At 48.8% G+C, this 21,450-nt stretch overlaps 1 protein-coding gene across 4 annotated transcripts in view; it reads right to left on the bottom strand.

Annotated features, from left to right (window-relative positions):
• Positions 1 to 199: 199 nt before the first annotated feature.
• Slc1a7 (solute carrier family 1 member 7) overlaps positions 200 to 21,450 on the bottom strand; it is a 75,800-nt gene continuing 54,549 nt past the window's right edge. Inside the window, exons 4-12 of one of the 4 annotated variants that reach the window (XM_008828417.3) lie at positions 11,182 to 11,224; positions 8,322 to 8,544; positions 5,558 to 5,657; position 5,103; positions 4,688 to 4,920; positions 3,163 to 3,357; positions 2,498 to 2,632; positions 1,987 to 2,089; positions 200 to 1,456 (exon numbers count right to left, since the gene is read on the bottom strand). In XM_008828417.3, the coding sequence (XP_008826639.1) occupies positions 1,238 to 1,456; positions 1,987 to 2,089; positions 2,498 to 2,632; positions 3,163 to 3,357; positions 4,688 to 4,920; position 5,103; positions 5,558 to 5,657; positions 8,322 to 8,544; positions 11,182 to 11,224 (1,252 nt within the window). In that variant the 3' untranslated portion in view covers positions 200 to 1,237. Of the gene's footprint in view, positions 1,494 to 1,986; positions 2,090 to 2,497; positions 2,633 to 3,162; positions 3,358 to 4,687; positions 4,921 to 5,102; positions 5,104 to 5,557; positions 5,658 to 8,321; positions 8,545 to 11,181; positions 11,225 to 21,450 lie in introns of all 4 variants that reach the window. The other 3 variants (XM_017796979.2, XM_029561261.1, XM_017796980.2) reach the window with 3 other exon arrangements.

The following is a 21,450-nucleotide window of genomic DNA, read 5'->3' as shown; positions in this document are numbered from 1 at the left end:
CAGCACTTGGGAGGCAGAGGCAGGTGGATCTCTGTGAGTTCAAGGCCAGCCTGGTCTACATAGTGAGCTCCAGGACAGCTGGGGCTATAGGGAGACCCTGTCTCAAAATAAATAATAAAAAATAAATAAAATAAATAAAATATATTTTAAAAAGAAATGCTGCTCGGTCTGGTCTCAGCCAGAGAGGGTGGCTCATGCCGTAATCCCAGCTCTTGAAGAGGCTGAGGCTTGAGGATTGCCACGGGTTCAAGGCCAGAGTCTACATAATGGGTACCAGGTTAGCCAGCGCTAAAACCCTGTCTCAAAAAAACAAAACACCACCAGTATACAGTCTACTATATCTACAAATCTTGCAAAGCCAAACACCTTTATTTATCACAGTTTGAAAACACAGAAAGAATTAGGAACTCTCATTCCATTTTGCCACAACAAGCCTTTGGGAAGTTCTGCCCCCAAGATGTTGCTGGTCCCTTGGCCAGAGTGCCCCAGGCTGAGCCTCTCTCTTTGTGGCCCATCCTGCTCACCTATCCTACTGGGGGCTGGCCTAGCTATGCCCCTGGGGCCTTCCAGGCCGACTGAAGATATCCGTTTCCACATTAGATGAGCTGATGGACAGAAATGGGTAGGCTGTGGCATGTGGAAGGTCTCTGCCCTGGGATGGGCCGGTCTTTTTGGGGAGCTGTTAGGCTGAACCACATGCTGTGGGGTGGGACAGAGGCTAGCCTGGCCTGGACACAGCTGGGGCAGAAACAGGGACATTGTTACTATGTCTTCAAAAGTTGGAAGTAGTGGTGGCTTTGGAGAGGGCAGAGCCGCTCTCACTGGCCCTGCAAGCCACCCTGCACACCAGAAGGAAGTAACCAGGCCTCCACTGACTCAAGTTAGCATCCCGGCCCTGGCATTTCTTGCCCAAAATTTGGGCAAGTGGTTTTAGTTCTCAGGACCCAAAACTGTCCCTCTACAAGATGGAAGCAATGCTCCCTACCTGGTACCTTTGCAGGCTCGTGCAGTAGAAACTGTCACAGCTAGGCTTAGGCTATGAGGGCCCATGACTTGCTGGCTAGGGCTCCTTCATGTGGCCATCTCCTCTCAGAGACTGTGTTTCCATCAATAGCTGATTCCAGCCTGTCAGGGTGGGAGGAACTTGGGAATCAGGCTCTGCTGGGAATCATGCCCAGGCATGTCATGAGTTTAGTTCCAACCCCAAGGCCTGGCTTGACACTGAAGTCCTGCAGGCTCACACGTTGGTCTCCAGCTCACTGATCTTGATGGTACAGTGGTCTAGGCTGGCAGTGGTCAGCTCCTCATCCTGTTCCACCTGGACTGGGATGTGGTGGGGGCACATGGGGCCAAGGGTCAACTCCAAGGCTTCAGCTACACTCTTCACACAGCCATTCTGCTGGGTGGCCACAATCTCCTGCAGTGTCACTGGCTTCGTCTCGCTGGGTGGCAGTTTCTGGAGAGGAAATGGGCCTTGATAGCACTAGGAGGGACTGAGGGTGGGTAATGCCGGGCAAGCCAGGCTTTAGACTGAACTAGCTGGGTGCTGTCTGCAGTCTCTGGGCACCTGTTCTCAAGTTGGCTTGCCTCTAGCCTCCTACTATCTTGGTAGATGAGGGACTTGACCCATAGGGTCTGGGGGGAATTGATGGCTCTCCTGCCTGAACCTCAACTTCCTCCCCATGGAGTAGATGCAGCCTACACATGGCTATAGGGAACCAGATAGCCTGGGCTTCCTTACAAACATCTTGTACAAGAGCCTGGGTTTCTCAGGGTGGGGCTGCTCAGTTTTCTTCCCACTGATCAGGACACCCTGGTAGGACCTTAATGGATAGCTATTAGATGAGTTGGTTGCCTGCTGGGACAAGAATCCCAGAGCTGTGGAAGATGAAGCTGAAGGCTTCCCAGTGGGTGGATGGAACATTGGTGATGTCACCCAACCCAGCTCTGGCCTCTAGAGACCTCCTGGAGGAACCCTGCTCTCACCTCGGTGCCCATGTCCCGAGCAAAATCCTTCCGGCAGATATGGGCCATGATCCCTGCCGCCAGCGCATCACCCAGCACGTTAATCATGGTACGGAAGCGGTCCCTGGCAAGCCAAGGCAGGCAGTGAGTGGTAGCCACCCCAACAGGGAGCTGGTGTAGGGCCCAACCTGAAGGCGTGGGGCCACTGCACAGAAGCACAGGAAGTGACCACAGGCAGGGTGGTACCCAGCCCACCCTCAGTGATGTTGAAGCAGCTGGGGAGCTGGCTTCATGGACCTGGGTCCTGTGCTTAGACAGATGAGTCATGGCTAATGCCCTAGGTTGTAGTCTAGAACTTTTCTAGAGAATTCATGGGACCCCCTGTTTTCATTTTTTAACTCTGGGGTGAGGTGCCCCAGCCTGCCAGATATAGCAACTCCTCAGCCCTCTGCTTGGAGAAGGGACTCAGCTCCCTACCCTGCTACCCTCAGCAAAGGGTGGGGCTGAGTGGGGACTGGGGTGAAGCACTCACAAAGCCCAGTCTACAGCGATGATGAGGTTGATGTCGTCAGTGGGCAGTCCCACAGAGGTAAGTACAATGACCATGGTGACAAGCCCCGCCTGTGGGATGCCGGCTGCCCCAATGCTGGCCGCAGTGGCTGTGATGCTGCAGAGGGAGAATGAAGTAGCAGGGTGTCTGCCACAGCCCTGACTCCAAGAATGGGGCCAGAATGCCAGGGCCTCTGGGCCAGCCAAAGGGTGCCCAGGAGTGCCACATCAGGAAGTCCTCAGGGGGGCATGTCCCTTTTTATGGTCTTTTGGCCCCATAGGTCCCTGCATCAGAGGAACTGGAAGAAGCTGGCAAACGGCCTCTGTGGGTCCAGAGATACACAGAGATTCTGGCTGTCCACCAGAACAATTCAGTCCCAGCCTCACTCTGGGCCCAGGCTCCTGGGTCAGGCTTATGTGCTAGGACTGGCCCACGAGTAGGTCCCCTCAGGCTCTGCCCCATCTCAACAGCCTGCCCTTGGCACCAGCCACACTAGTCCTCAGGCCTGCCCCCAGCCTCTGCTTGCCTTAGGTCTGCCTATCCAACTCAGGCACCTGGTCCTAGAGACCAGGCTCATCCCAGCCCCAGCGCCAACCCTCCCTGAGGTTGGCTCCAGGGGCCTTCTGGAGTGTGGTATCAGAATGTACCTGATAGTGATGATCTGGCCAAAGTCCAGCTCATAGTTGTTGACTTGGGCAATGAAGATGGCGGCCACAGCCTCGTAGAGTGCGGTACCATCCATGTTGATAGTGGCACCCACAGGCAGCACAAAGCGGGCAATGCGCCGGTCGATGTGGTTGTTCACCAGCAGGCACTTGAAGGTGATGGGCAGTGTGGCTGAGCTATGGGCAGAGGGGCTGGTGTTTGCCGACCACCCTCCTCCAGGATGGTCAAGAACTCTGAAGTGAGCTACTGCAGGGGAGCCAGCTCATTGATGGCCTGATAGAAATGTGTGACCCACATGTGGGTCTGCTTGGGCCAGCAGGAGTGAGCACAGGCAGAGTACCACTATGTACCAGGTACTGGGCTGTCTTCTCCCTGATCACTCCTGGAGAGGAGCCTGGCACATTGCCACACTGCTGGGCCAAGGGTATCCAAAGCAATGAGCCACAGAGGCTGTGCCAGAGTACCTGGGCCTTGAGTCCAGCCTCCCCCCAGGGCCCCGGCAAGCCCTGGAACCTGGGTGCCTTGATATCTGTTCCACATGGCTCCCAGATTGCAGGGTGACTGCAAGATCAAGCTACTTAGTATTCAGAGCAGCACATGGTGCTGAGCCCCACGGGAGGAATTTCTGCTGCAGGGGTGGGGGTGCCTCTGCCAGGGGTGAAGCCTGTGGGCATGGCACAGTCTGGGAATCTCCAGGCCCAGGCAAGAGACATGAGGGCTGGAAGGAGCACAAGAACTTGATCCAGAAAGATGGGCTCAGGTCCACAGAACTCCTTCCACATGGGGCTTGGACACTTGCTCCAGAAGGATGCCCCTTCTTCACAGGACAAGATGATAATGACCATCATCCGTCCCTACTCTCACTCCCGAGGTCCTCTACCCTCAGCTGTGGTTGGGGATCCCTGAAGCCAGGCATGGGTTCACTGGCCCAATTTCGTTTCTCACCCCAATGAATTATTCCCAGCCTCCTGTGTAGGCACAAATTATCCCAACCCGAGAATGGGGACACTGAGGCTCTGAAGGTTAAGTAACAGCACACTATCATACTGACATGCTTAACTCAAATCTTGACTGTTCAGCCACACTGCCAAGGTTGGAACGGGGCATCCAGCCTGGATATCCCAATCAGAGTAGACAGGAAGAGCCCTGTAGTGGCGCAGGACCTGCCCCAACAGGAGCACATGGGGCTGTGGAAGACAGGAGAGTCTTCACCAGACGGACCCCATGCCTCTCTCTGCCTCTAAGGTAAGGGCACTGACCTCCATGCAGACTGAGAAAGCTTTGGGACCATGGGAAACGGAAGGCCTCAAGAGTGACTTAGACAGGCAGGACCTGGGGCATTAAGTCCCCACAAGGTCCTGTTACCATGACTATTGCTGCCCCTAGGGTCTGAGGGGAACCATGCTAGGACTCTGGTTCTGTGGCAGTAGGTGAATGATGGCTGGACAGATGGACAGAGTTCCGTTCTGCCTACCCTAGCCCCCTCTGCTCCTCACCCAGGGCTACCTGGAGGAGGTGGCCAGTGCAATGAGCAGAGCCTGGAGAACGCCGCGGGTGAAGACAATGGGGTTCTTCCTGGTGACGAGGAAGTAGAGGAGTGGCAGGATGAGAAGGCCATGGAGCACCAGCCCGCATACCACTGTCACAGCATAGAAGCCCAGCTTCTTTCCCACCACCTTGGGGTCATCCATCTCCAGGATCTTGCCAGCGATGAGGAAGACAATACCAAAGGGGAAGTACTAGGGCAGGGGTAGGGCAATCCCAGACTCGGTGCAGCATTCCACCCCACCAGGTACCTTGTCACCGTCATAGTCTCATCTCAAGCCTCTCAAGACTCACAAAGACTGAGTGAGACTGTAACTGAGGTACCCAACCAAGGACCAGGCCCATGGCATCAGTAGCGCCCCTCAGTTTCCCCCACCCTTCATAGCCTGGCACCTCTTTGCTGGCTCCATCTGTGCCTCTGTGGAGTATCCCTGACTTCCAGAGGCTCCAGTTCAGCCCAGTAATGCCACATCTCCTAGGTGACTATGGGTAGGCCTCTGCATGCCCTTCTGACTGGAAGGTTCCTAATGACTGAACTCTGACCCAGGAGTGACTGCTGGCTCCCACTTTGACAGTATACTTTCAAAAGCTGAGCTGAGGAGGCTCCACAACACAGGGAAATCAAGGCCCAGAGCACAGTACATTAGGCCTGGTTGGAGTTTGGGATCTCTGTACACCCAAGTACCTCTGGTGGCCTCAAGCCTGGGCTGAGCCTCCCATGAAGTTTGTTGAGTTCCTTGGAGAGCAGAGGATGGGATAGTCATGTGTCCCTCTCTCTGTCCAGGACTGGAGGGGTAGGAGAAGAGAGGACCCTCCCTGGAGGGGTCTTACCACACAGCCACTGCCACAATCTTCATGACTGACTCATTGAGGCACTGACAGAAGCTGACCAGGGGGGTCCCGCTGTCACCCATGTGGCCCAGCACGATGCCTGTGGGGACACACACAGTCACTGGTGCACCAGGCCAGTGTGCAGGAATGCCGACAGGAAAGCAGAGATGGACTGGTGGTACACAATGCCGCTGACATCCCCACAGCCTTTGATGAGCCAACATTTCCCTGCATTTCCTCCCCTCCTTGGCCGCCACCTCTAGACCCAGCGGGGCTCTCCTGGCCCCTCTCTCCTCGCTAGCCTATTCTCCACTGCAGCAGATGTGCGTCACTTTGAGATAAAATGTTGCTGAACACGCCCCTTGGACAGTAACCGCCACGGCTTTGGCCCCATCTACCTGACACTACCATACCCCCTGCTCTGCCCTTCCTCCCTGTGACCTGGCCTCACAGTCTCGGGATTTTAGAATACATCAAGCTTTCTACTGCCTCAGAGCCTTTGCATGTGCCGTTTCCAGTGCTTTGGCCCACTGGCATCAGTTCTCTTGGGAAGAACACAGTGTGTGAACTGTTCTTGGGGTCTGCTCTGTGCCAGTGAGCACCACCGTGTCATTCTTGAAAGGGTGGCTGTGTGGCAGCTGTCCTTCTGGTGAGGTGCACAGAGCACAGCCCAGGCTGTCCTCCTGAAGCTCTGACGTGGTACTCAGGGCTCCATGGCTTGTTCAGCTAGGGACAGGGGCAGGAATCAAACCCTGGCTTGTGGGACTCCAGAGAAGGTCTCTGTCCTCATACTCCACAGAGAAGTCACCTGTGATGATGGAGCAAAGAGAGATCCTGCCTAGATAGCAGGAGAGGCCAGGGTTGGGGTGTGACCCTGGGCAAGGCCTGCCCATCTGGCCTATGGCAGCCTAGAAGATCCCTATCCCCCAGCTTCTGCCAGCCAGCTCTGTCTCTAAACTGCTCCTGCCCCTCACCTTGACTTGGATGTCTCTGGGAGGAATCCTAGGACTCTGGCTGAGTAGGAACCAGTGTGCATAGGACACAGGTATAGAAATGAGGTGCTGCTCCCCCACCACCAGCAAGACAAAGACACCTGAGCACCAGCCATGTCCCAACACCAAGGGGGAACAGGAAAGTAGGGCTGGAGGACCAAAGCGCCTTGATCAGAGCACCTGTGCACAGTGATATGGGCACACGCAGATGAGGGCACACTCGGGTGTATGCAGATATGAGCACAGTAGTATGGGCTCGCGCTGACCTGGCACACAAGTACAAATACACAGCAATACACAGCTACGCTGTTCAGTGACCATTAAGTGGACACTCTCAAGCATTTCTTTTGCTTGGCTGCCATACATCCTTTTCCTGCTGCATCCCTCAGAGAGGCTGTGGATGGAGGGGAAGATGTCCAGGACGGCGGTCAGGCTGCTAGGTGCACATAGGGAGAGTCCAGGTGTACACACAGGTCCCAGCCCTCTGTGTGCCTGGCTCTTTGGCCAAGGCAGTCAGAACTTTGCTACCTATCATTGTCTACACACTCAGTCACTGCCCAACAATCTCTTTAACAGGTTTCACTGACCCCTTCCCTGGCTAATCACTGTGGAAGGTTTGGGGCAAATGGACAATAAGTCAGGCATGTGTCTCTGTGTCAGCTGACTCAGATGCGGTAGGATGCCACTCAGCCATTAACGCAACAGGGTCAGGTGTTCACTGTGGAACATTTGTAGCAGAGAATTTGTGGCCTGGGTACCTGACCCGGTCTAGGGGCAGGAAGATCTTGACGAGGGTGGCATGCTTGTGGGGAAGCCCCTGGAGGATCAGAGAGGCGACAGGGAAGAAGAGCAAGGGTGTGGGCTCAGGAGAGTGGACATCCTTCTACGGCCTAGGCTGAGACAGGGCTGTATCTGAGCTCTATGGCCTCTGCAGCTCTGATCGGCTTCTGTCCCAGTGCGACCAATGGAGTAGGGCCAACTTCTTGACTCTGAGGACAGCAGAGGGACAAGAGCACAAGGTGCAGGGGACTTTCTCGGCAGTCGCTCAGGAACCAGGTAGCCTTGCCCAGGGTGGTGGTAGCGGCAGAGAAAGGGGAGGCAGAGTGGCAGAATCTGGATGGGAGGGCTGCAGCTGAGGCCAGCTGGAACACGGTGCAGATGCCCTGTGCACAGCAGGATGGCAAACATGCTGTGCAGCAAGAAAACCCCATGCAGAAGGCAGGGAAACAAAACACAACTATCCCAGGTCAGTGCTGAAGACTTAGAAGCTGCCCTAAGAAGGAAAAGAGTTCTTTGTGTGACTATGGTGGTTGTGGACGGCACTGCAGGCAGAAGTTTGGTGGAATCTGAAACTATGTAGTTTAGGGACCCTCATTAAGAGTAAGAGTACAGGCCAAGTAGGATCATAATCCTACTTGGCAGGTGGAGGCAGGAGGATCAGGAATTCAAGGTCTTCCTCAGCTACAAAGTGAGTTTGAGGCCAGTTCAGGCTACGTGAAACATTGCCTCAAAAAACAAAAACACAGGGCTGTAGAGATGGCTCAGTAGTTAGGAGCAGAGGACCCGGGTTCGGTCCCCAGCACCCATGTGGTGGCTAACAACCATCCACAACTCCATTTCCAGGGGATCTGACGCCCCCTTCTGACCTCCACGGGCTCTGCACCACACAGGTGCACTTCATGCAAGGAGTATATTCATACACATAAAATAAAAATAATAAAATCTTAAAAAAAAAAGAGAGATGGGGTACTGGGAGCAGTGGCAGCACATACCCATGGTGGCTGAGAAGATGACAATGCCTAGCACGTTCATGCCATCACTGGTGCCAGGTTCTGACTTGTAGACAATCTCGGATGGGGGGGTCAGGTCCAGAGCAAAGTTTTGTACACGAGAGCCATTATCTTCCTGGACCCCATAGACTAGGATCTGCCGAGGAGGGCCCTCCTCCAAGGCCCCTTTGGGAGACTTGATAACCGGGGTGGTCTTGGTGCGGTACTGTTGGGCAACACACCAACCAGGAGGGAGTCAATGCCATGTCATTTCAGGAGAATATCCCCAAAGCACATTTGTATTCACTCCTATTCTGCGTCATTGATTATCACAGGAGAGGCTGGCAGGCTGAGGCTGGGGGATATTATCCACCACAAAGAGAAAGTCCTTCATTAAGTTACACACTGCCTGTAGCTCTCTCTAGCTCACTGTCACCTGGCTCCCTCTCTGACACTCCATCCATCTCCTCCTCTTCCAGAAGCCTTGTCACTTATGTCATCCCTTCCACCCTACCAGTACCCACACAGTCTACAGCTCCACTGGCCACTGGACAGAGGCCGGCCCTTCTCAGAGAAAGCTTCCAAGCCCCAGGCCTATTTGAGAGAAACGTCAGCTGTCCAAGGTCTTCCTCTGCCCTCAGACCGTTCCTGGGTCTCTCTCCCTCATTCCTCAGATAGTAGGAACCCAAACAAGGGGTCTCCTGTCTCCTCAAACAGCAAGGTGTCAAGAAGGTAAGGCTTCAGGGCAGGAGGGGTTCCTCAGGAAGCACACAGGACTGAAAACCCTTGGTTTTGTTTCCCTCACCTGTGAAAGGGGACCACAGTGGTGTCTCCCTCACTCCACTGAGTTGAACGAGACAATGTACCAGGCACTTTAAACAGTTCCTGGCATGTGGAAAGCCCTGGGTGAGCATTGCTGTTATCACTAGCAGCGCATATAAAAATGAATCAGACATCATTTCTGCTCAGGGTCTTGGGGAGGGAGAGAGTGATTAACAGGAAAGGGGGCATTTGATTTGGGTTTTGAAAAATGAGTTTGCTGAAAAGAAAAGGTTTATTCTAGGCCGATATAAAAGAGCTTTTCTCTCTCTCCTCTCCTCTCCTCTCCTCTCCTCTTCTCTTTCTTTCTCTGTCTCTCTCTCTCTCTCTCATTTCTGGATTCCATCTTTCTTCTGAGGCTGTGGGTGGCTCAGACTGCATTGTCAAAGCTGGTGGCTGGGGCCCTCTGGGGGTAAGCAAGGGAGGGAGAAGGTGGCATAATCTTATAGAACAAAAGAAAACACAAAATCAGTTTCAGGGTCCCCAACAAGCTTGGCCTCCTCTCCTGGGAGGTTACCAAGCAGATCCCTCCTCCAACTCCCCTACTTCCTGCTTTGGCTTTCTTCTCCCTAAGAAGGGAGAGCACACTCACCCATCACCTTCCTCTCCTCTCCTCTCCTCTTCTCTGTCTCTGTCTCTGTCTCTTTCTCTGTGTAATCTTCAATAACTCTCCATCACAACCAGAGCAACATGCACACTCTCTGCCTTTTAGGGCTCTTTTTTTATATAGCATTTTCTTTCATATTTTATTATTTTTATTTTACGTGTATGAGTGTATTGCTTGTGCGTATGTAAGTGCACCAATGCCCATGGAGGGTCAGAAGTGGACATTGGAGCCCCTGCAATTGGAGTTATGGACAGTTGTTAGTCTCCATGTGGGTGCTGGGAATTGAACCTGGGTCCTGTGCAAGAGCAGCCAGCACTCTCTGCAGCCCCCCAGGTGAAGATCAAGACCCTCGACTTTCACAGTGTTTGTTTGGAGCTCCCTTCCCCACCCTCAGCCACCTGCTTGGTGTCCCTAGCCCCACACAGGGCCTAGCCCAGGCAAGGGATTCAGGAAACACTGGTAGAGTGGCATCATCAGGCAATGAGCAGACAGCAGGAGGGATGGAGCACTGGCAGGAAATACAAGCGCAGACGAACTGAGACACAAGAATGGCCAATGTAACACCTAAAAAAGGCAGGAGCTTGAAAACAACCCCAGGACACTGAGGGGCAATGGCAAACAAGAAGCAGTATAGCCTCAGCCCTGAATGCCATGCCTTTAACAGACATTCCAGAACTGGGAAAGTGGAGCAGAAAGCAAGATGCAAACTGCGTATGTGATGACCTTCATTGTAATTAAGAAAACACTGATGCAGAGAAGACAAGAATCAATCCCATCTGCTCCCACCATTGCTAGAGCCTAGAACTAGGAGTGATTTTCACCCTTTATCTGATCCATATCTGTCACCCAGGTTGGCCTGAAACTTGTCCTCCTACCTCCACTGCCCCAGTTCTGGTAAGCATTTTACCTGGCTTATGAAGTGCTAGGGATCAAACCCAGGGCTTTGTGTATGTTTGGAAAGTACTCTACCAAGCGAGCCACATCCTTAGGCCCTACTTGATTTATTTTAATGTTTTCCTAATTTCCTACACCAAACACTATTATTATTCTCATTAGGGTTGGGAAGAATTTGTTTTTAGAGAGAAAATAGTCTTAGAAGCCAGCCTGGCCTGGATTTCTCCACTCTCTTGTCCTTGACTAGAGAGAGGTATAACCTTGGACAACAATCTAGATCTACTTCTGAGCCTCAGTTTCCTCATCCAGGAAATGGGCTGGTCCCCCCTCAGGGTCGACACTGTGAGGTTTGATGGTATGAGCACCCGTGTAGCACTCGGGCCTGAGAAGCTGCTCAGGCAAGGCTGTCTTCTGCCCCATGAGATTTCTTTAGGAGAGACCCAGGACAAGGCTGTGGCCATGGAAGGTGCTAAGGATCTGGGTCTCACCTTCTCCCCTCCCTTCCTGGCATCCTTCTGCCCTCCATGGTTAAGCCCTACTCACCTGTTTGAACGTGGCCTCTACCAGGTTGGCGGGGAACATGTTCCTGGAAAGAGAGTCAATAACTGAGGAATTCCAGAGCCAGGACAGTGGCTTCCTTGGTGGATGGAAGTGGAAGCCTTCATGACCCTGCCCCAGTCTCTCCCCCCATGTCACTGGTCCCCACTGACACAGTATCCTGACTATACACCATATTTTCCCAGCCCCAGGCCTTGCCCACACTGTTCTCCAAGCTTGGCATGGCCCACCTGCTTTCCTGCCTGCCTAACTGCTACTCAAATCAATCATAAGTCAGCAGACTTCCTCTATCTAGGCATGTCGAACCAGGCAGACCCCATGGCCTTGCTGTATGTGGATCACCTCAGCCACTGTTAGGCCATCTATCTCCCCATATGATGGCCTTTTTGAAGACAAGTCTACATTCTTCCCCCACACCTTTATATACCATGTGTTGTACTCAATTTAGGACCTGACACACAAGTGACTCATTATAGCCATCCCTTGCTTGGTTCAGGGATTGGCCCTAGGACCTCCCTGGACGCCCAAAACCCAAGGATGCTGTGTTAGGAAAACATCCAGGCAGTACAGTATGCTCATAACTTCCACATAAGCACATCCTACCTATACTTCTTTTTATTATTTTTATTTTATGTGTATGAGTGTATTATATGCATGTATATAAGTGCACCCATGTCATGCAGTATGTGTGGAGGTCAGAAGAGGGTGTGGGATCCCATGGAACTGGTTGTTAGCCATCATGTAGATGCTGGGAATCGAACCTGGATCATCTGCAAGAGCAGCCAGTGCTCTTAACTGCTGAGCCATCTCTCTAGCCCCTGCCTACACTTTCAATCATCTCTAGACAATGTACAATACCTCGTGCCTGGGGGTGTAGCAGAAAGTACTGTTTCACTCATGACTGAGGGAGTAATGGCAAGGGAAAGCCGGTGTGTTTAGTGTGCGTGCAGTGTTTTCCCTGAAAGGGATCTGACGTTGCTTGAATCCATAGTTATAAAACTGTTGTAGAGGGATAACTGTATCTTATTAACATTTTACTCTAAAGCTGAAGGTGGAGGAGGTCTTGTCCTACCAGATATGAAAACATACTATAAGGATGTCACTGTGAACACAGTGTAATATACACCCCATCAGTCTGGCAACTGGTGCCATAGAACCTTAGGCAGCTAAACATTTCATTTTTCTTGTTTGGCTTTTAAAGTTTTATTTGCTTACTTATTGTGTGTGTGTGTTTGTATATGCTCGTGCATGTGTGCAAGCACACAGGTGAATGTCATGACATGTATGTGGAGGCCAGAGGATAACTTTTAGGAGTCATTTCTCTTCTACCTTTACATGGGTTCTGGGGATCAAACATGGGTAGCCAGGCCTATGTAACAAGCACCTTTACGAGCACACACACACACACACACACACACACACACACACACACGGTCTCACTATGTAGCCCAGGCTGGTCCCAAACTTTTGATTCTCCCAAGTGCTAGGATTATATCTGTGTGTCACCATGCCTGGCCCACGTATCACGCATTTCATATCTGATAAGGAACTCTTCACAAGCCAGTGAGGAATTAAAGGATTCACCATGAAAACTGCATAGCTGACCAACCATTCTAAAAAACTGTTAGCTCTATACCTTCCACCAAAATAAATTCCAGACTTTTTTTTTCAAAATAAAATAGTAAAAATCTAGAGAACAAATAAGTTGATATTTTATTACCCCTAATTATGGAAAGGACATGCGAAGAACAAAGTAAACAAATCAACCAATTTTACTCATTTAAATTAAGAAATTCGCCAGTACAGCATGGATTCCTGGCCTGGATCCTAGAACAGAAAAGGACATCAATGAAAACATTAGTGACAGCCGAATGAAATCTGTAGCAAGATGGGCATGGTGGCACACGTCTGTAATCCCAGCACTTGGGAAGTGAGGGCAGGAGAGGAGGGTCAGGAATTCAAGGTTATCCTCACCTAGCTAAATTGATGTCTAGCCTGGGCTTCAAGAGCCTCTGTTTTAAAAGACCAAAACCAACCAACCAATCAATCAAACAAACAAGCTCTGTAGTTTAGTTAACTGCTGTACCAATTCCATACCTTAGTTTTGACAAAAGAGCTTTGGTTCTATAAGATGCTAACATCTGGGAACCCCAGTGATGGTATGTCGGGTCTCTCTTCTCTTTGCAGTCCTCTGGAAACCAAAAATTATACCAAGATGAAACACTTAAAAAATAAGAAGCTCTCTAATATTACAATCCAAATGAAATTATAAAGCACGTGACAAGCTGGGCACCTCCGTGATCAAGGCTGTCACGGTGCTAAGTCTGAAATGGTCTTAACAAATCTTGCCTTTCTCATCTTCACCAACTGTCTCCTTTCAGCTCTCTAGATGGCAGAGGCGTCTGTTCTGTTCCCTTCTTTGTCCCCAGTCCCTGGAAGAGAACCTGGCACATAGTAGGTACTCAGCAAATATCTGCTGCTTAAACAAATGGGACTTAAAACGGTAAGGTTCCAATAGAAAAGCAAACAAAAAAGATGGAAAGCTACAGTCAGCGACTTACTTCACAAAAGAAGATAGAAATGGCCCCAAACAGGCTTTAAAACATTTTTTGTCTTTTTTGAGACAGGGTCTTTGTAGCCTCAGCTGGCCTGATACTCACTACATGGACCAAGATGGCTTTGAACTCAGAGAGATCTGCCTGCCTCTGCCTCCCAAGTGCTGGGACTAAAGGTGTGCAGCACTGGGAGTGGGGCCAGGGAGATGGGCTCCCTCAGGTGATCCTGCAGTAACCCTTCTCAAAAGCAATTTTGCAATTCATGCTAGGAATTCTAACAGCATGCCTACTCCTGTCCTTAAAATCCCTTCTAGAAAGAGATTGCAGAGCAGAGACGCTAAATCTCTGTTGAGGAGTTTGCACTTCCTGGAATGGGTGGTGAGTAACACACCCTCCCTGCTGTCTGCCTGGCTGGCCCTCCCACTCACTTGTCCTGGCAGCTCTTCTCCTTTGAGACTCAGTTCACACATGCGTGAAGCTGTGCACGTGGACATGAGCGTGCTTCATTTCTTAACTCTCCTCCCCTGTAGCTGCGGCCAGAAACACAGACTGCAATATTTTTGCTGCTGCTAGGATTCAGGCTCCATATATGTACGGCCAGAGAAAGGGGTGGAGAAAGCTGTGAAGGCAGAGGCTGGCCGAGGGTCTGCCCAGACCACTCCATCTTTTACCCTTTCCATAGGGGTTTCAGCTTTGTCCCAAGAAAAGGAGAAGCGGAGGTCAGGAGCTGGGATCTCTGACTTTTTCCCTTGAGACAGAAGCAAATGCCATCAGAAGAGCAGCTGCCTGTGAAGACCTGAAGCCAGGGCTGGAATTGGTGTCAGGAGCTGCCAGGGTTCCCTGGCCTGGCAGGAGGGGGCCCAGCTGCATCAAACAAGTGTGAAAATCTCTCCTGCTGCAGGCTGCAGGAGGGTCAAGGGCCTTACAAGGTTGTTTTCTAATGAACCTTAAAGAAAAGACAGCTATAGCCTGAGTAGAAGCTAAAGGACATTGGAAAGGTCATCAGAAACCAAGTGGAACTTACACCTATCATGTCCCTTCCAGACTCCCTTTAACACAAGGACACTTACAACGTGGGCTGTGGCAGCACTGGCTAGTTGCTGCCAGTGTCCATTAATCTCCCCTTGTTCCTTGCTAACAGATGCCCTATTAGTATAAGTGACCCCACAGGGCCTGGTCATCACCTTGATTCCTATCATCTGTGTCCGTAATGGGGGTGACCACAGAGACTTGAGAAACCACTAAACTCTGTTCCTAAAGAGCTTGCCTTCAGCCCTTGGGTTTCTTCCAACTTTCTTCTTTCTTAGCAAGAGCTTAAACAGCCTTCTTGGGCCATGAGACAGCCTGAAGATGAAAGCCAGGAGCTGAGCACCACCAAGCACACAAGTAGCCTGAGCATGAGCTGCTGGTGACCAGGAACTGCCCATTTCTGAGAAAACGCAAGCTTTTCCCTCACCGAAGCCTCCTCTGCTTTAAGTTTCTCTTAACTAGCAGCCCAAAGCAGTTCCCAACTGAGATGTACACCCATCCTAGTTGTTGAACTTGCCCAGCAGTCAATTAAGAACCACACTTTTGATTATCAATGGGACGATGCATAACATTATCTTTTAGTTCTGAAGTCTTATGGGAAGACTTCCTGCTTGTCCTCTGAGGCCTGTGCCCCTTGTGGCAGCTACAGAAAACTATGACTAGTGCCTGGAGGTATTATCAGTCACGCCTACAAAGCCTGGTCTCGGCCTGGCCTCTCTGCCTAGGCGCCCCTCCATGTCTGCTGTTTGTAAACTCTCACCGAGATGATTCCAAATGCACTTCAAACCTGGGTCCCCCACAAGGCCCCAGAGGTGGGGATTGTTTCTTTTCAAGCACAGCTCCTGAGAGGTTTATCCAGCCTCTGAGATGGTAACGGGGGGCTGTAAGAGGAGCCAAGCCATTACTTAATCTCTGTGGTGTTTTAATAAGATTGGAAAAAAAAGGAGCCGCCAGCTCTGATTAGTGTTCTGCTTGGATTTCCCGAGGCTGCACCGGGAGCCAACATCAGGGCTCTGGAGTCCCAACTTAGAGCCCTGGGAAATGAATGCATGACTTGGAGGGCCAGCCAGGGACATAGTTGGTAGTGACCTGGAATCATCTTTGAGATGGGCACAAATCTTTGCCTTTCTAAAGCCGAGCCGTGGCCTTGCTTCCCTGAGTGGTCTACCCCACATCTTTCTGATATTTGTCACTTGTGTCCCCAGGTCCCAGTTCTCTGTCCTGATAATACAAGTTCTCATTCAGTCATCAGCACTTGGCAGACACCTGGTCTGGGCCACAGCAATGGTGAGGTGGCTCTGAGCCCCTCATTTCCTAGTCCCCACTTTCTGTACAGCCTCTCAGAGCTTCAAAGAGTGGTTCCACACACCCTGCTCACCTATCTGTAGGAAGATGATGGATGGTCCTGATATGGAAACTTGTGTTTGTTCCTCCAGATCATAGCACAGTTCTTTTACCACAGAAGGTGCTTCAAGGTGGGCTGAGTAGAGCATGTGTGAGCTCACTGGCTCCCAGGCCAACCTATGCCTTGAGCCACATCCTGTCTACTCTGCCCTGCACCAATCCACTCTTCCCAACTTTACCAGACATTTTCCTTCCTTTTTTCCTTCCTTCCTTCCTTCCTTCCTTCCTTCCTTCCTTCTTTCCCTCTTCTTCTTCTTTCTTTTTCTTTCCCTCTTTCTTTCTTTCTTTCTTTCTTTCTTTCTTTCTTTCTTTCTTTCTTTCTTTCTTTCTTTCTTTCTTTCTTTCTTTCTTCCTGTGCTAGGAATTAAACCCAGAGCCTCATGAATGCTAGGTATGTGCTCTACTACTGAGCTACACCCCAGGACCAGCAATCCATGTCTAACATCTTATAACCAACTCCCAACTTGGCATTCATGTGTTTGAGGTTTGGTGCCCTATAGCTCTAGAATCTACCTCTAAAAGCTTCTCATGCTCTGAGGGCTCTTCCTGGCTGTGGGCTTGTGTATGGAACCACAGAGTCAGATGGGACCCTGAAAAGGAGGCCCATTCATCCAAGGTCATAGTGGCTTTTAGTTGGCAGCATCTCTATGAGACTTCAAGACTTTCTGGTGCTGCCTCCTCATCCTGGAAGCATGTGACCCTCTTTGTAGGCCCACTCTTCAACCAGGACATAGTGGCAACAATGCCCAACTGCACAGCCTTGCAGTCTCAAAGCAGAAGGATCAATTTCACCATTTGAGAAGCCACCAGGAGCAGGCCAGTACTGGAACATTTGACTCTGACACATGTGTGGGACCTAGAGCCCAGCAGCCCTAAACAGAGAGAGACGGGTGGTGAGTCCCAGACTCCCCACACATCACCAGCCCCTCCCACCCTGTGGAAGGGCTGTTTTGAATCACATTCTAAGAAATGATGAATCACAAGCACCTAATCCTAGAAATAATGGATATTAGAAACAAGACTTCTCCCCAAATTCTTCTTGCCTTGACCTCCGGAACACCTGCTTTCCATGTCTCCTCACCCCGCTCCTGTCCTATTAGCCCTGTGCAGCCTACACTGTGGCTGTGACCAAGGCTCCTCTGGGCCTCCAGGTCCAGCACTTGGCACATTTTTCTTTGAACAACAGCAGTTCCTCCTGGGGTTTCAGACCCTGGCTTCAACATTACGGCAACCCTATGTGTTGTTGGCAGACACTGAGCACCTGCTCCAGAAATACAGAATAGCCAGGCTTGTCGCTCTGTGTGTGTATGTGTGTGTGTGTGTGTGTGTGCGCATGTCCATGTGTGTGTGTGTCTGTGTGTGTGTGTATAGTGTATAAGAAATCCCTGGGTATGATAGTGTCTGGTAGTGAGAAAAGCTGTGAAAAAAAAAAAAAAAAAAAAAAAAACAGCAGGGCTCACCTCCCTTTACTTCCCTGGGCTGCACAGACTCTGGGCGTCCTGGTGCCAGCACCTTTCCTGGTCCCCAGGAGCCCTCTGGGCTTGGTCCTGTCCTCACCTCCCTCACTTCCTGGGCTGCACAGCCTCTAGTGTTCTGGTGCCAGCACCTTCCCTGGGTAAGTCCAGCAGGCCCGCTGCGCCTTGACTCCCCCAGCCTCTTTCAAACACCCCCACCCACGCCATCTCTCCTCTTAGCCTGGGTACAGGCCCATTTCTTGTCTTGGCACCCCAGACACACGGGTTAACCTCTCTGCCCAGAGCCACCACTGCTTCCTGATCCTTTGCATCCAGTCAACCCAGTTCTGCACAGTAGTACCCAGGAGCCCTTGGGGGCCTCTTCCTTCCCCCACCTCCCTTTGCATTCCTGGGTGGCACTTCCACCAGCATCCTGAGACCATCATCTTTCCTGGGCCCTACTCCCAGGCCAGCCCAGCCCCCAAATTCCTGAGGACAGCATCTTTCCTGGAGGGACCCAGACCTTAGGAGAAAGCCTGAGAGCATCTGATCCTCATCACACTTGGGCCTCTGTGGGAACTCATAAAGACAAAAGCAATTAGGCCATTCCAATATAAAATCAAAAGAGAGAACCTGAAGCCTAGACCAACCAGCTTTTCATACCCAACAAGTAAACAACAAAGACACATGAAATTTACAAAAAGAACCAGATCTAAACTCAACAAAGGAAGGCTTGAGTTTCATACAAGAATCAGAAACTACGAAAGAAATTCACATGTCAAAGTCACAGAGAAAAAATAATAACATGAAAAACCAAAATAATATATTCCCACCAAGTACCAATAGTACTAGTACAATGAGAACTCCCTAGAGATAACACAGGGCATGGAACTCAAAAGAACAATTATAAACATGATAAAAGAATTCAGTGAATTTAAAGAACACACAAAGAAAGAAATCAAAGAATAGAAGGAAGATAGGGACAAACTTCTAAATTAATTCAGAAAAGAGTTAGAAATATTGAAGAATACTTAGGCTGAAATGAAGAAGGAAGTGAAACACTCAGTAAGCCAATTAGAACTGACAGGAGAAAGCCTCACAAATAGGATGAATGAGATGAAAAACAGAATATCAAGACTAAAAGATAAAGTGGATGAACTAGACCACTCAAGCAAAGATTATGAAAAATTTAAGAAAACACAAGAATGGAATATGCAAGAATTGTGCGACACCATAAAAAAACCAAACTTATGAATCACAGGCATACAGAAAGGAGAAGAATCTCAAGATAATGGTATGGAACAGATCTTTAACAGGATTGTGGAAGAAAATTTCTGAAAATTAAAAAAAGCATGCCCATACAAATACAAGAAGCATACAGAATACCAAATAGACAGGACCAGAAAAGAAACTCTCCACAGCACGTCATAGTAAAAACACTAAAGGTTCAGAACAAAGAGACAAGACTGAAAGCTGCAAAACTTTTTTTTAAGTGAAATATAAAGGAAAGCCCATCAGCTGACCTTTCAGTACAAACTATGAAAGCCAGAAGAGCCTGGACCAAAGTATTTCCAGTTCTAAATGACCACAGATGCCAACCCAGATTACTTCACCCAGCCAAAATGTCTATCATAATTGAAGGGGAAAGAAAAATCTTCCATGACATAAATAGGCTGAAAGAATTCATGTCCACAAAACCAGTCCTTCAGAGAATTCTAGAAGCAATACAAAGAGCTGAAGAAAGGAATGACTATATCCAAAGGGTTACAGAAAGAAATTCAATGAAGGTATAACTGTGGAAATGAACAGCTATATCAAGAATGTGGACAGAAATAAAAATGATGGGATTCAATACACATCTTTCATTACTAATAACTTTAAATATCAAAGGACTGAACTCCCCAGTCAAAAGACACAGACTAGTTGAGTGGATTAAGAAACAAAACCCATCTTTTTGTTGTCTGCAAGAAATTCATCTGACATTCAAGGACAGGTACTGCCTTAAGGTGAAAGAATGGAAAAAAAATATGCCAAGTGAATGGTACTAAGAAAAAAGCAGGTGCTGCAATTCAAATATCTGACAACATAGACTTCAAACTAAAACTAATCAGAAGAGGTAAAGACAGCCACTTCATCCTGATCAAAGGAACAACTGACCAAGAAGATATTACAATCATGATCATATAGTCACCAAAATTCTGGTGCACCCAACTTCATAAAAACAGTACTACAGGACTTTAAGACCCAGATTAATCACAACTCATTAATAGTAGGGGACTTCAGTACCATTCAGTCACAATTAGATAGGTCAACAGGACAGATAATTAATAGAGAGACTTCTGAATTAAACAATACTATATAACAAATGGACCTAACAGACCTCTACCAAATATTTCACCCAATCACCAATCCAAAATTGACCATATACTGGGGCACAAAACAAACCTCAACAAATACAAAAAGATTGAAATAATTCCATGCATTCGATCAGACCACAATGCAATAAAGCTTACTATCAACACCGGAAGAAGACATAATCACCACATGAACATATGGAGATTAAACAACACACTACTAAATGATGAATGGGTCAAAGGAGAAATTAAGAAAAATAAAAGAATTCCCAGACTTTAATGAAAAGGAAAAGGACAATACATACAACACAACCTCTGGGACATATTAAAAGCTGTCCTTAGAGGGAAGTTTGTAGCTCTAAGTGCCTACATTAAAAAATTTGAAAGAATACAAACAAATGACTTAACATTGCAACTCAAGACACTTGAAAAACAACAACAAATGAAACCCAAATCCAGCAGACAAGAAGAAATAACAAAAATCAGGGCAGAAACTAATGAAATCCAAACAAAGAAAACAATACAAAGAATCAACTAATCCAAGAGCTGGTTCTTTGAGAAGATAAACAAGATTGATAGACCGCTAGCCCAGTTAACCAAAAGAAAGAAAGAGCACCTCCAAATCAACAAAATCAGAGATGAAAGGGGAAACCTCACAACAGACACCAGGAAGATACAAAACATTATAAGGGAATACTTTAAAAACCTACATGCTACTAAATTTGAAAACCTAAAAGAAATGGATATGTAAAAGCATGGGAACCAGCAAAACTAAACCAAGAAGAGATTAACAGCTTAAACAGACCCGTAACAAACAAGGAAATCAAAACAGCAATACAAAAATCTCCCAACTAAAAAAAGTCTAGGACCAGATGGATTTACAGCAGAATTCTATCAGACATTTAAAGAAGATCTACACCCAATACTACTTAATTTATTCAAAAAGATAGAAATGGAGGGAGAAATTCCAAATTCCTTCTATGAAGCCAGCATCACTCTAATACCAAAGCCAGCTAAAGATACAACCAAAAACAAAACTATAGACCATAGATGCAAAATTTTCCCATATCATTAATGAACATAGGATGCAGAAATTTTCAATGAGATAATTGCAAACTGCATACAGACACACATCAAAAAGATGATCCGCCATGATCAAGTCGGCTTTATCCCAGAGATGCAGGGATGGTCAATATATGTAAGTCAATAAACATCATAAATCATATAAATGGGCTCAAAGACAAGAACCACATGGTCATCTCAGTAGATGAAGAGAACGCCTTTGACAAAATTCAACATGCATTTATGTTTGAAGTCCTAGAGGGAATTGAGCTGGAGGGAACATACCTCAACATAATCAAAGCTATATATAACAAGCCCACAGCCAACATCATTCTAAATGGAGAAAAACTGGAAGCATTCCCATTGAAATCAGGAACCAGACAAGGCTGCCCACTA

Source organism: Nannospalax galili, unplaced genomic scaffold, assembly GCF_000622305.1.
Source record: "Nannospalax galili isolate Female #2095 unplaced genomic scaffold, S.galili_v1.0 scaffold713, whole genome shotgun sequence".
NCBI lineage: Eukaryota > Metazoa > Chordata > Mammalia > Rodentia > Spalacidae > Nannospalax > Nannospalax galili.
This window is presented reverse-complemented; position numbering and strand designations above follow the sequence as displayed.